The 15,146-nt window shown below is 39.4% G+C and overlaps 1 protein-coding gene across 8 annotated transcripts in view; it reads right to left on the bottom strand.

The window, feature by feature from the left end:
- Positions 1 to 662: 662 nt before the first annotated feature.
- Positions 663 to 15,146, bottom strand: part of FRY (FRY microtubule binding protein) — a 339,156-nt gene continuing 324,672 nt past the window's right edge. For all 8 annotated transcript variants that reach the window (XM_047723094.1, XM_047723100.1, XM_047723095.1 and 5 more), the window contains 3 exons: positions 13,731 to 13,841; positions 2,717 to 2,919; positions 663 to 2,112 (listed from right to left, as the gene is read on the bottom strand). In XM_047723094.1, the coding sequence (XP_047579050.1) occupies positions 1,854 to 2,112; positions 2,717 to 2,919; positions 13,731 to 13,841 (573 nt within the window). In that variant the 3' untranslated portion in view covers positions 663 to 1,853. The remainder of the gene's footprint in view (positions 2,113 to 2,716; positions 2,920 to 13,730; positions 13,842 to 15,146) is intronic.

Genomic DNA, 15,146 nt, shown 5'->3' with positions numbered 1-15,146 from the left:
CCCAGGGTCCTGGGATCGAGCCCCATGTCGGGCTCTCTGCTCCACAGGGAGCCTGCTTCCTCCCCTCTCTCTCTGCCTGACTCTCTGCCTACTTGTGATCTTTCTGTCAAATAAATAAAATCTTTAAAAAAAAATTCCTGGCTCATACTCCCCGTTACAGGCTATTTCTAGAAAATTACTACTTAAGATTTAGTTTTTGTATGTTAGAGAAGCAAGTTATATTTGTTAGTCTCAGTAAATATGAGTAGGAAGACAGTAACAGATTGTCGTGTGTGTCTGTGTCTCTGTTTTTCATGTGGGGTGGAGATAGATGAGCAATGGTGACAGAATTAAAACTCATACTTTTCCTTAGAGTCTATCTCACAATTTAAAGGATAACAATCTGATGACAGATGCTGACAAGTAGAGCTCACTCTTCTGATTTCTCTTTTTGGTTGATTAGAGAGAGCTGGTTGAAGGTCACAGTCTTAACTTAGTGTCCACTTCCAAAGTGGTAACAGATAGTTCCTGCCTCACAGGGTCCCTGTGCTTGCTGCTCAGCCCCAGTGAAAGCCAATCGTGGAATGTATATGAGTGGTGCTCCTTGGGGTAACCCACATGCAAACCTGTAAATGTGTGTCAAAGGCAACGATCTCTAAACCAGAAATAAAATCCATGGTCGATATGTATTTTTTTTTTTTTTAGTCTAAAGGAAGATCTGAATAGATTATCAACCAAGATTACATCACAAAAACTTTGAATGTATTTACAGAGTGAATAAGTTACATAGATCAACTTTGAATATGTTTCTGATGTGCAACTGGCTTACATGCACACAGCTAACACTTGACAGCATTAATCTGAAGGAGTAAACTTAAGAATGGCCCTTTACATATATGTTACAAATAAAATATGACATTTCTTAAGTAACAAAGTGACAACTCATAGTTTATCTTTATGATTCTACTTCTGGCTATCCAAATGGATATTAAAATATGCATGCGTGACAGGTGAAAAGACTTGGAATTTATAATGTGAATTTCTTTAACTTTTTTCCTACAAAATGGCAAAGTTGGTTAAAATTAACACTCATCCTTTTGTAGTATAAATATGCTCATATAAGCAACTTTCTAGTAAAAAGCAGCCAAGACCCTTACAAAAAGGTCTATCTGGACCATATTTGGTGCTAGGGTCCTAATCACAGACTTCTGCAGAGATTCAGGGCTTTCAGAAACAGTAGCCTAGCAACATAAGAAAGGTACTTCATAGCAGCTCCTTTTAGATACAGTAATCATATTCAAATTACAGTGTATATTAAATTGTCCATTTACAATTCCCTTTTCACATAAACAGGCTGTCAGCTTTTGACCGTCTTACAGTTTTCAGTGGCCAGCTTCATTCTGCCTGCCCCTTCCTCGGCCCACCAAAAAAATAAAAAAAGAAAACAAAAGAAAAGGAAAAATAAAAGAATGTACAAGTTTTAGAATATAAAATATTTTAGTGAAGAAAACATTGCACTTTTGCCAATCTAAAATTGTTTCTAGAAAGGAAAGGTATTGTTCAGTGTAGTCGGCTTTGGTATGCAATGGAAGTCACTTTCTTCAGTAGTGAGTTGCATCTGCTCAGTAAAATAACACCATTGTGCCACACAGCATAACGGATGGAGTCTGTCCCAGAATATTCTATGCTACCTTGGTTCTGATAGTATTGCTACACGTTGGAAGTTCTGTCATCCTGTTTAGAAAAAGTCCTACAGGTAACAAGAGGGAGAACAGTCTGACCAAGCCTTCTGAAGGCTGAAAAGACACTGAATGACGTCACCCCAGCATGACAGCACCCCCAGCTTGGAACCCATGGGGGATGGGAAGCTCCTGTCAGAGACTAGTGCCAGAAACACTGGAGTCTGGAAGAAAAGTAGTGAGGACTCGGTAACTCTGGGCCCTGCGAATCATGTCCCGGATCTCCATGTTCAGCTCCATCAGCTTAGTGCAGATTTCAGTCAGGCTCTGGTTCGATCCCACCAATGCATAAGTGCCCGTTTGTCCCAGAGTTTGATGGCGGAAATAAATATTCAGTAGTGTCTGGACCTCATCATCAGAACTGCTTCCAAAGATGTCATTGGGCCACAGACTTCTGTAGTCAAAAAACAGCATAGATTAGAGGCATTATTGGTTACAAAGTTGAGAGGTTATGAGCCTCTGTAGTATAAGAGTGTTTTGAAGTATAACTCACATACTACTATACAATTCAACCATCTGAAGCATACAACACAGTGGTTTTTAGTATATTCAGAGTTTTGCAAACATCACCATAACTGATTATGGAATGTTACTGGTTCTGATGAAAATATCCAAAGCTTCTAAATATCAGAATGGAATTTGATAATCAAAATATTTATTTGCTATAGGATTCTGGTTCCAGTGACTGTGACTATACTATCAAAATGCAGGGGGAAAAGGACATATTTAAATAATTTTCAAAGTATACCCCAACAACCCCAACCCGAGTTTGAACTCTTTCAACATTACAGGAATGATAAAAGACCAGAAGTAACACCTATACTTTAAACATGTAAGTTCTGAAATCATATAGCTGGCATGGTAATGAGAAAGATTTGAAAGGATGTGTATAAAATATCTAGATGTCCCATCTGTAGTGATTCAGTCCCCAACCATGACAAAGTAACTATTAGGCATGCATTTCCTTTCACTGTTTCTAAAAGAAAGAGTAGAGTTACCTGCATTCCCTGATTTGCCGTAAAGCCTTGCCAAGTTCATTGTTCTTCAGGCACTCCAGCATGGACTGGATGGCTGCTTCAGTGGATGTGAAGGTTGGCTCAGACCATGCACCCTCTATATAGAGAGGGTCAGCTGCAATGGCTGCAGTGGCCTCCTTCAGGTTTTTCTTTAAGTCACTCAGTTCCCTGGACATATTTAGCAGCTGTTAAAAAAAATATTTTTATTACGTTTAGTTGCAGGCTAGATTTTGCATCCCCAAGAGAGAAAATTTTCACTTCTCTGCTTCTGGTTAAGTATAAGCTAAATATATTGGTAAACTAAAATTGAACTACTACCTGGTATGTGTAAGGGGTTATATACATTGCATAACTTTCTGTATCAAACACTGGGATACTCTCCTTAGATGGGAGGTTAACATTTCCTTTAAAATGTTTTCTGTTTAAGTAGAAGGGCATATCCATAGTTAAAATGCATAAGATAACAGGCTTGGGTAGAGCTGGGTTCAAATGCCAATTCTACACTGTATTATGGGACCATACTCCAATAAATAGACTTTTATGTGCTTCAGTTTTCTGATCTGTGAGACTGGAGACCTTACCCACCTCACAGGTAACTTTAAAGAGATGATATATATAAAATGCTTAGTACAGTTTGGCACATAAATGCTTACTAAACTTAATCTCGAATATGGATCTTGTTTGAAAAATAACTTTCATTTGTATGCCATAGGAAAGATGAAAGATAAAATTTAAGAGGAAAAAAATCTCAAGGTAATGTTAGTATTCATGTTACAGAGCTAAGAGGTATTTTACCTCAAAATTACTGATACCAAAAAATAAATCATAAAAAAAGAACCTATGTCACTTTTTAGTGCCCCCCCCAATACTATGGAAGTCAACTGTTTTGCAATTTCATCCCAAGAGCATTTTTAAAAAGTTGATGTGCCTTTAAAGATTTGTTTGCCTTTTGGGGCACCTGGGTGGCTCAGTGGGTTAAGCCACTGCCTTCGGCTCAGGTCATGATCTCAGGGTCCTGGGATCGAGCCCCACATCGGGCTCTCTGCTCAGCAGGGAACCTGCTTTCCCCTCTCTCTCTCTGCCTGCCTCTCTGCCTACTTGTGATCTCTCTGTCACATAAAAAAATAAAATTAAATTAAAAAAAAAAAGATTTGTTTGCCTTTGTATGCCTTTGTAAGGTAAATTGGTGATGTCTGTTTTCTTTGGAAAGTTGATTTACCCAACATCTTCATCTTTACTCATTCCCAGATAGTTAACTGGACCATGTATAGAACCAAAGCCCTCCAGAATTATTTGTCTTCACACAGGTAACTGTTACTTACAACTACCTACTCCAACGCTAGGTTTGAAATTTACTGAGGTAATCCTTTTAAGTATGGTATTAGAGGAGGAGCTTGGGAAGATGGCAGATAAGGAGGATCCTAATCTCACCTCCTTTCATGGATACAGAGGCTACAACCACATATAATGCAACTCCCTCTGAAGACCACTCCAAGATTAGCAGAACAGATCTTCTACAGCTAAAGATACAAAGAAAAGCCACATTGATAAAGGGTAGGAGGGGCAGAGAGCCAAACCCTGGGTTTGGTGATCCATAAGGAAGAGTGATATCACAGGTGCAGAGGTCTTTCCTGAGTAGTGAGGGGATTAATCCCCTGTCTTGGGGATCACCATGGGGAAGATGAGCTCCTATAACACCTGGTTTTGAAAATCAGCGAGGCTCCAGAAGAGTGAAGGACTATAGTAAACTGAGACTCTGTTTTTAAAGGGCCAGCAGATTCTATCAATCACTTTAGGATTCATTACAAAGGCAGTAGTATGAAAAGCACCTTGGTTATATATGATTTATGGACTAAATTTTAAGGCAAATTCCAGATAGGCATGCATCTGTAGGAGCTTTCTGTTGGAATGGGAGTGTTGGCAGCCAACTTTTTTCTTCCTCTCCTTAAGTCTGGCTGGCCTCACACTGGTGGGAGCCAATTCTGACAATCTCCATCTACTTTGCTAGCCCTGCTTGCCTTGTCCTGGCAGATGACCCTCCTGCCACATAGGGCAGGCTGCCCCAGGCAGGATGGATGGGCCTTTTGCCCAGAATGTACCAGGGGCTAACCCCATCCACCAACAGGCCTGCAGCGGCTGTAGACAGGCAACTCAGCCAGCCTAGCTGGGGTCAGCCCTGCTCACTAATGTGCCTAAAGCAGTCGTGGCCCAGTCACAGAAGGAAGGCACATATTCCCCACACAGGGGACACCCTTGGAATGCCTGGTTCTGGTGACGGGGGGAATGCACTACAGGGCTCCACAGGACACCTTTTACATAGGGCCACTACTTTCAAGACATAATACACTGAAACAGAGGTAGACAAAATGAGGGAAGAGGGGAATATGTTACAAATGAAAGTACAAGATAAAGCCTCAGAAAAAGTACTAAACAAAACAGATAAAAGTTGAAAGTGAAGGTCATAAAGATACTCACTAGAGCTGAGTAGATGAACTCATGAGAATTTCAACAAAGAGAAAATATAAACAAGAATCAATAAGAGTCGGAGAATACAATAACTGAAAAGACAAATACAACGGGGGAATTAAAGGTAATTAGAGATGGAGAAGAATAGCTCAGTGATCTGAAAGACTGAGTAATGGAGAACACCCATGCTGAGCAGCAAAAAAGAAAACAATTTTAAAAAATGAGGTTAAGGGGACGCCTGGGTGGCTCAGTTGGTTGGACGACTGCCTTCGGCTCAGGTCATGATCCTGGAGTCCCAGGATCGAGTCCCACGTCGGGCTCCCGGCTCCGCGGGGAGTCCGCTTCTCTCTCTGACCTTCTCCTCGCTCATGCTCTCTTTCACTGTTTCTCTCTCAAATAAATAAATAAAATCTTTTAAAAAAAAATGAGGTTAAGGGACGCCTGGGTGGCTCAGTGGGTTAAAGCCTCTGCCTTCGGCTCAGGTCATGATCCCAGGGTCCTGGGATAGAGCCCCACATCGGGCTCTCTGCTCCTCAGGGAGCCTGCTTCCTCTTCCCTCTCTCTCTGCCTGCCTCTCTGCCTACTTGTGATCTCTGTCAAATAAATAAATTTTAAAAAATCTAAAAAAAAAAAGAGGTTAAGTTTGGGACCTTTAGACAACATCAGTTTTACTAACATTTTTAGGGGTCAGGAGGAGGACAGAGAGAGAAAGGGGGCAGATAACTTATTTAAAGATGTAATAGCAGACAAATTCCCTAACCTGGAGAATGAGATATCCAGGTAGTACAGAGAGCCTCTAACAAGATGAACCCAAAGGAGGTCACATGATACTTAAAATGTCAAATGCACCAATAGGAAGGCAATTAGTTACATAAGAGGGAAGCCCCATAAGGCTATAAGCTGATTTCTAGGCAGAAACTTTAAGTATATCATGCCACTCCCTTTTGGCCTACAAAGTGTTGAAAGGGAAAAAGTCTACAACCACAAACACCCTACTTAGCGTAGCATTCGAAATTGAAGGAGAGCATTTCCCAGAAAAAATTAGTTTATCACCACTAAAGCAGTCTTACAAGACACTTCTTTAAACAAGGAAATGTGCATTACTAGGAGAAATTATGAAAGGAAAAAATTTACTGGTAAACATATGCTAAAGATAGTAGTAGATCAATCACTTAGAAAGATAGAATGATGACTAAAAAAATAGTAAAATCGATTGTATCTACAAAATTTAGGTGATACACAAAGATCTAAAATATGTCATATACAGGGGTGCCTGGGTGGCTCAGTGGGTTAAGCCTCTGCCTTTGGCTCAGGTCTTGATCCCAGGGTCCTGGGATCGAGCCCCACGTCAGGCTCTCTGCTGAGCTCTCTGCTCTCCTCCCTCTCTCTCTGCCTGCCTCTCTGCCTGTCAAATAAGTAAAATAAAATAAAATAAAATGTCATATACATAAAATGGGGTAGAATTTAAAATGTACTGCTTTTAGAATGTGTTTGAAGTGACCAACTTAAAACATCCTGCTATATACATATACATAGAATGTTATATATGAACCTCATAGTAACCACAAACATATTAGAGACACAAAAATAGAAAGCCAAGACTAACACTGAAGAAGGTAAAGTTATTAAAAAAAAAGAGAAGAACTATAGAAATATCACATTGAATGTAAATGGACTAAATGCTCCAATCAAAACATATAGGATGGGGGCGCCTGCGTGGCTCAGTGGGTTAAGCCTCTGCCTTCGGCTCAGGTCATGATCTCAGGGTCCTGGGATCGAGCCCCGCATTGGGCTCTCTGCTCAGCGGGGAGTCTGCTTCCCTCTCTCTCTGCCTGCCTCTCTGCCTACTTGTGATCTCTGTCTGCCAAATAAATAAATTTAAAAAACAACAACAACAACAACAACAAAACATATAGGATGAATGAAAGGATAAAAGGAAAAACAAGACCCACCTGTATGTTGCCTACAGGTTCAGACCTGGTTCAGACCTAAAGACACATACAGCCTGAAAGTGAAGGAAAGGAAAAAATATTCTGTGCAAATGGAAATGGAAATGGAAAAAAAAAAAAAAAGCTGGGATGGAAATACTTACGCCATATAAAATAGACTTTGAAACAAAGACTAACAGATAAAGAACATGCTAGTAAGCCAAAGGATCAAGGAAGAAATCAAGAGAAAATAAAAAAAAAAATACATTGAAACGAATATGGAAACATGGTTCAAAATCTATGGGACTTAGCAATGATACTTCTTTTTTTTTTTTAATTTTTTTTTTTTTTTTTTTTTTTTAAAGATTTTATTTATTTGACAGAGAGAGAGAGATCACAAGTAGGTGGAGAGGCAGGCAGAGAGAGAGAGAGAGGAGGAAGCAGGCTCCCCACTGAGCAGAGAGCCTGGTACGGGGCTCGATCCCAGGACCCTGGGATCACGACCCGAGCTGAAGGCAGAGGCTTAACCCACTGAGCCACCCAGGTGCCCCAGCAATGATACTTCTAAGAGGAAAGTTTATAGTGATACAGGCCTACCTCCAGAAACAAGAAAAATGTCAATCTAACCTTACATATAAAGAAACTAGAAAAGGAAGAACAAAGCATGGTTAGTAGAAGGAAGGAAATAACAATAAGACTAGAGTAGGAATAAATGAAATAGAATATAAAAAATATAAAAGATCAATGAAGGTAAGAGTTATTTATCAGAAAAGATAAAAACTTAGCATAATACCCTCTAGCTCCATCCACAGTGTTGCTAATGGTAAGATTTCATTCTTTTTTATCCATTCATCAATTGATGGACACCTGGGCTTTTTCATAATTTGGCTATTGCTGATAATGCTGCTATAAACATCAGCGTGCATGTGACCCTTCGAATTAGTATTTCTGTATCCTTTGGGTAAATACCTAGTAGTATAATTGCTGGCTCATAAGGTAGTTCTATTTTTAATTTTTTTTAAAAGATTTTATTTATTTATTTGACAGAGAGAGAGATAGAACACAAGCAGGCAGAGAGGCAGGCAGAGAGAGAGGAGGAAGCAGGCTCCCTGCTGAGCAGAGAGCCCGATGCGGGGCTCGATCCCAGGACTCTGAGATCATGACCTGAGCCGAAGGCAGCGGCTTAACCCACTGAGCCACCCAGGCGCCCCCTATTTTTAATTTTTTGAGGAATCTTCATACTGTTTTCCAGAGTGGCTATACCAGAGTCTACATTCCCACCAACAATATGAGTGTTCCCTTTCTCCACATCTTCTCCAACACCTATTGTTTCTTGCATTGTTAATTTTAGCTGTTCTGACTAGTGTGAGGTAGTATCTCATCATGGTGTGTTTTTTTTAAGATTTATTTATTTTAGAGAGAGAGAGAGTGTGAGTGGGGGAAGGGGCAGAGGGAGAGATTTTCAAGAAGATTCCCCACTGAATGTGGAGCCTGACACTGGGCTTGATCTCATGACCCTGAGATCATGACCTGAGCCAAAACCGAGAGTCAGATACTCAGCTGACTGAACCACCCATGTGCACCTCTCATCATGGTTTTGATCTGTATTTCCCTGATGATGAGTGATGTTGAGCATCTTTTCACATGCATTATGTTAAGCAAAATAATTCAGTCAGAGAAAGACAAATACTATATGATTTCATTCATGTGGAATTTAAGAAACAAACATAGGGGAATGGAGAAAGAAAAAAGAAGGCAAACTATAGAGAACAAACTGAGGGTTGATGGAAAGGAGATTAGTGGGGAATAGGCTAAATGGGTGATGGGCATTAAGGAGGGCACTTGTGATGAGCACTGGGTGTTGTACGTAAGTGATGAATCATTAAATTCTACTCCTGAAACCAATATTACACTTTATATTAACTAGAATTTTAAAAACTTGAAACAAAAAAAGTACATAAAATACACAATAAAAAAAGAACAACTGATTAATCTTTAGCCAGACTCATCATGAAAAGAAGGGAGGACATTCATTGAATGAATAAAATCAGAAGTGAAAGAGATGTCACAACTGACAGCACAGAAATACAAAGGATTCTAATAGACTTTTATGAAAAATTATACAATTGGACAACATAAAAGAAATGGATAAATTCCTAGAAACAGTCTTCGAGACTGAATCAGGAATAGAAAATCTGAACAGACTGATTACTAGTAGTGAAATTGAATAATCCAAAAATTCTCAACATCCAACTGAGGGTTTTAGATGGGAGAGGGTGGGTGATGGGTATAAATGAGGGCAAGGATTGCATGGAACACTGGGTGTTATACACAAACAATGAATCATGGAACACTACATCAAAAACTAATGATGTACTGTATGGTGACTAACATAATAAAAAAATTATAAAAAATGAAAACTTCCAACAAAAAATCCAGAACCAAATAGCTTCATGAGTGACTCCATACCAAACATGTGAAAAATATTTAAGACCTATCCTTCTCAAAGTATTCCAAAAATTGTAGAGGATGGAATGCTTCCAAATTCGTTGTACAAAGCCAATATAATCCAGATATCAAAATCAGACAAGCACAGTACAGAAAAAAGATTAAAGGCCAATATTCCTGATGGATATAAATGTAAAAACTGTCAACAAAACATTTGCAAACAGAGTTCAACAATATATTAAAAGGATCATTTATCATGACCAAGGAGATTTATTTCAGGGAGGCAGGGATGGTTCAATATCTACAAATCAATGTGACAAGCCATACTAACATGAAAGAAATTATGATAATCTCAATAGATTAAAAAACATTTGACAAAAATTTAGCATTCATTCATTAAAAAAGTCAACAAATTAGGTATAGAGGAAACATACATTAACATAATGGGAGTCACATATGACATCCCTCTAGCTAATATACTCAACAGGGAAAAGCTGAAAGCATTTTCTCTAAGATCAGAACAAGCCAAGGATGGCCATTCTTTTTTTTTTTTTTTTTAAGATTTTATTTATTTATTTGACAGAGAGAGATCACAAGTAGACAGAGAGGCAGGCAGAGAGAGAGAGAGAGAGAGGGAAGCAGGCTCCCTGCCGAGCAGAGAGCCCGATGCGGGACTCGATCCCAGGACCCCGAGATCATGACCTGAGCCGAAGGCAGCGGCTTAACCCACTGAGCCACCCAGGCACCCCAAGGATGGCCATTCTTGCCACTTTTATTCAACATAGAACTGGAAGACCTAGCCACAGCAGTCAGACAAGAAAAAGAAAAAGCATCCATATTGGCAAGGAAGACAATAAACTCACTATTTGCAGATGACATGATCCTATACATAGAAAACTCCAAAGATTCCACCAAAAAACTATTAGAATAAACGAAATTCAGTAAAGTTGCAGGATACAAACAATATACAGAAATCTATACATTTCTGTACACTAATAGCAAACTGTCAGACATTAAGAATATGTCCTGTTTACAATTCCATCAAAAAGAATAGAATACCTAGAAATAAAGGTGAGGAGGTAAAAGATCTATACTCTCATAACTGTAAGATGTTGATGAAAGAAACTTAAGAGGACACAAACAAATGGAAAGATATACCACACTCATGAATTGGAAGAATTACTATTTTAAAAATGTCAGTACTACTCAAAGCAATCTGTAGCTTCAGTGTGATTCCTGTCAAAATACCCCTGGCATTTTTCACAGAACTGGAATAATCCCAACATTTGTGTGGAACCACAGAAGAGCCCCAATAGCCAAAGCAATTTTGAGAGAGAACGACAGAGCTGGAGGTATCCTAACCCCAGAGTTCAAACAATACTGCAAAACTAAAATAGTCCTCAAAAACAGTATGGCACTAGAACAAAAGGATACATAGATGCTTGGAACAGAGCAGAAGGCCTACAAATAAACCCATACCTACACAATTAATTGACAAAGCAACAAATACATAATGGAGAAGAAAAAAAATCTTTTCACTAAATAGTGTTGGAAAAATTAGGCCACTTTCTTATGCCAGGTACAAAAATGAAATGCTTAAAGATTTACGTGTAAGACCTAAAAGAAAATACAGGCAGTAGACTCTTGGGCATTGGTCCTATCGATGTTTTTTTGGACAAGTCTCTTCAGACAAAAGCAAAAATAAACAAATGGGACTACATGAAGCCAGAAAGTTTTTTTTTTTTTTTTTTAACATGTTATTTCAAAGAGTGAGGGCAAGAGAGAGCATGCACAGGGTGAGTGGCAGAGGGAGAAGCAGGCTCCTTGCTCAGCAGGGAGTATGACATGGGGCTTGACCCCAGGGCCCCGGGATCATGACCTGAGCCAAAGGCAGATGCTTAACCGACTGAGCCACCCAGGCACCCCAAAACTAAAGAGTTTTTGCACAGCAAAGGACACCATAAAAAAATGAAAAAGCAACCTATTAAATGGGAGAAGATATTTATAAATGATGTATCTGATCAAGGTGAATCTCCAAAATACGTAAAGACTCATAAAATCTGATGAAAAAAAATGGGCAGAGGACCTGAATAGACATTTTCCCAAAGATGTACAGATGGCCAAAACTCCAGTGAAAAGATGCTCAACATCAGGGAAAATGCAAATCAAAATCACAGTGAAAGATCACCTCATACCAGTGAGAATGGCTAGAATCAAAAAGTTACGAGAGAACAAGTGTTGTCAAGGATGTGGAAAAAGGAAGCCCTTATGCACTGTTCACAAGAATGTAAATTGGTGTAGCTACCCTATGATCTAGTAATTCCACTACTGGGTATTTTACCCAAAGGGAAAAAAAAACCACTACTTTGAAGAGATATTTATTTACTATATTACTATATTTATTTACTGCAGGATTATTTACAATAGCCAAGATATGGAAGCAACCCAAGTGTCCACTGCTAGATGAATGGATAAAGATGTGATACACACACACACACACACACACACACACACACGATAACTACACAGCCATAAAATGAATGAGATCTTGCCTTTGTGACAACATTGGCAGTCCTAGAGGGTATTATGCTAAGTGAAGTAAGTCAGATGGAAAAAGACAAATACTATATGATTTCACTTATATGTGGAATCTATAGTGGCCTCAGTCTTCCTTTATCCCTGTGTCAGCTGTGGCACCACGGGTCACCTGGTTCATCAGAGATAGAACCTGAGCCTTGCCCTCAACTTTTCCTTCTCCTTCATTCCTAACCCCAACCCCTGATCAGTTTCATAGATCTTTTGTGCTTAATCTTTCATTTTCTGTCCTCTCCCCATACCTAGCCCTTCTGTCCTGGTTTAAACCCTCATCCTTGTCTGTGCTATTTCAAAAGCCTAGGGACTAGTCTCCTGTCTCCAGCCTACCTGTCATCAAATCCACCCTCCACACCCCTGCCATAAACTAAATTATCCCCAGGCATAGTATCTTCTGTCATCTAACCCTTACTATCACTTGTGCCTGGTTCTGTCACTCCTTTTTGGTTTGCATTTCATATTCTAGCAACACTGAATTGCTTGTACTTGGGCTGCCTGGGTGGCTCAGTCAGTTAAGTGTATGACCCTTAGGTTCCAGTTCAGGTCATGATCTCATGGTCCTGGGATGGGGCCCTGTGCTCAGGAAGGAGTCTTTTCTCCCCCTCCCTCTCCCCTGGCTCGTGCTCACTCACTCTCTCTTAAATAAAATCTTAAAAAATTAAGTTGCTTCCACTTCCTTTTTAAAAAAGATTATTTATTTGAGAGAGAGAGAGAGAGAGAGAGAGAGAGAGAAGCAGACTTCCCACTGAGCAGGAATCCTGACACAGGGTTTAATCCCAGGACCCTGGGATCGTGGCCTGAGCTGAAGGCAGACGTTTAACTGACTGAGCCACAGCTCTCCCTGTAGTTGCCTTCCCTATGCTCATGCTGCAGCTGCTTAATGGAACATTTCTCCTTAGCCCTCAGGTCCTCTAACTCCAGCTCGTACTTTAAGAAACAGCTCAGGTTTGATTTCCTTCAGAAAGCTTTCCTATTTCAATCTCCAGGCCTCCAGCAGAATTAGATACTTGACCTTTGTGCTTCCATAATATGCAGCGTACATTGCCATTATTTCACTTACTATGCTGCAGTAGTATTTCTTCACTTCTAGGAAAATTTTGGTTCACTTGGAAGTAGTATGTTTGTTACTTTGAGAAATATTAAAGCCTCCTAATGCGAAGCAGGACAGGGCAACTGAAGAGAATCAATTGTCACGTAGATATTTCCTTCAATCTGAATGTGAGGGCAAGTATGAAAAGGTCAATGTAAAGAAGAAAAACCATAACACAGGAACTTTTTCAAATAAGAATGTCCAGAACCAGGGCCAGGATCATAGCATTAGGGAGGCACTCACTCTCAGGGCTGTCCTTAAATTTTGTGCCTAGTCACTTGCTTTACCTAGTCCTGGCACTGGCCAAACGAGAATAGGACATGAGACAATGCATATTTAAGTCTTGTGTTCAAGCAAATCAATTCTGTGGGAAGGAAATCACTTGGGCAGTTATAAAAGGGATGGGGGGAGATAACAAAAGGAAAGGAATGATTTTCACAGTAGAACTTGGGTCGGGAGGTGTGTGGCTCACCTCTGGCATGGAGCTGACTTCATGCACCTGGCCGATGAGCTTACAGTAGGACTGAAAAAGCAGCAGCAGCTGGAAGTGCAGCTTGTATAATCTCTGACACAGTTCCAATTGCTAAAGAGAGAGCGTGCATGGGAAGAAACAGTTATTAAGGCTCATTCTTATATAACAAGTGAAATCTCAGTGGAGAAAAACATTTTTTTTTAAATCAAGGAGACATAACTACCTGTTATTATTCCAGGTGAAACAGAACAACAAAATCCAGCCAATAAATATCAGCGAGAAATTCACAGTATAAGAGAGAATAGCTTGGAAGATGACTAATTAGGAGGTGTAGCTATTAAAGGACTCAGCGAATCACCAAATTTTCATTATGTTTGCCAATTAAATACCTCCAAATTATAGCTGTGGTCATCTTAATTGCAGTTGTCTTAATTTGTATAAGCTAAAATTGTTTTTAAAAACAAAAACAATTATTACAAATATATTCGAGAGGCAAAACATTAAGTCATTCTAGGTGTCAAATTTATAAATTCAGCAATTTGGGACGTTACTCCATGTGACAATTCTGGCTACCGTGAGTGTAGACACTCATCTCAAAGTCTGTGTAAACACAACAGTCAGCCATACGATCAATGCTTCTACTCAGTGCTCAGTAAATATTTGTTGAATTAGAGTTAAAAAAGGGCTACAAGTGCTAACAGAAAAGAGAAATTAAGGGAACATTCAAAACTTTCTATGGAAAAAACATTAAAAAAGCATCATATAAAATGGCCCTTGAGCCCTATAGATACCTCTCGAATTTAAAATGTTTTCGTTATATGGCTTATGTATACTTTAGAGGAAAAATTAATCTTGAATAGTTCCAGCACCAACGATCATACTACTCTTTGAGCTCTATCTGCTTGTAATTGGCTCTACACTTTTCCTGTTTCACTCTAGGAATGAGTTAGCAACTAGGTGGTAGATGGGAATTCTGTGAAAGAAAAGAGCAGCCTTCACAAGATAGAATTTCATGTTTCACGGCTCAGCAGTCACCAGGGAAAGTGGGTTAAATATGTGGCGTCAACGAAACATGTCACTGTTCAGTTTTCAAATGTTGTTAAGTAAGGATAAATAGGGCCTTTCTTTTGCTAATGGACTATAAAGAACTCAGCTCAGAATTGAGAGCTTCTAAGGTCCCTTAAAATTGTTCCCCCAAATCAGTTTAGGGAGCGAAATTACAAGAATTTAAACTTAGGCTTTAGGAAGAATACCCTATTGATCATATTAATACAATCGTGATCCTAATTGTTAAAAGTTACCAAAGTCCATGCTAAGGCTATGCTCAGTGAAATTTTCTTTCTCTTGTCCTTTCCCTGGCTCCTGGGGGGAAAATAACAATTCTAGGTTTAGATTTAGATTGATTTGATCTCTCAA

This window comes from Lutra lutra, chromosome 3 (assembly GCF_902655055.1).
Source record: "Lutra lutra chromosome 3, mLutLut1.2, whole genome shotgun sequence".
Classification (NCBI taxonomy): domain Eukaryota; kingdom Metazoa; phylum Chordata; class Mammalia; order Carnivora; family Mustelidae; genus Lutra; species Lutra lutra.
This window is presented reverse-complemented; position numbering and strand designations above follow the sequence as displayed.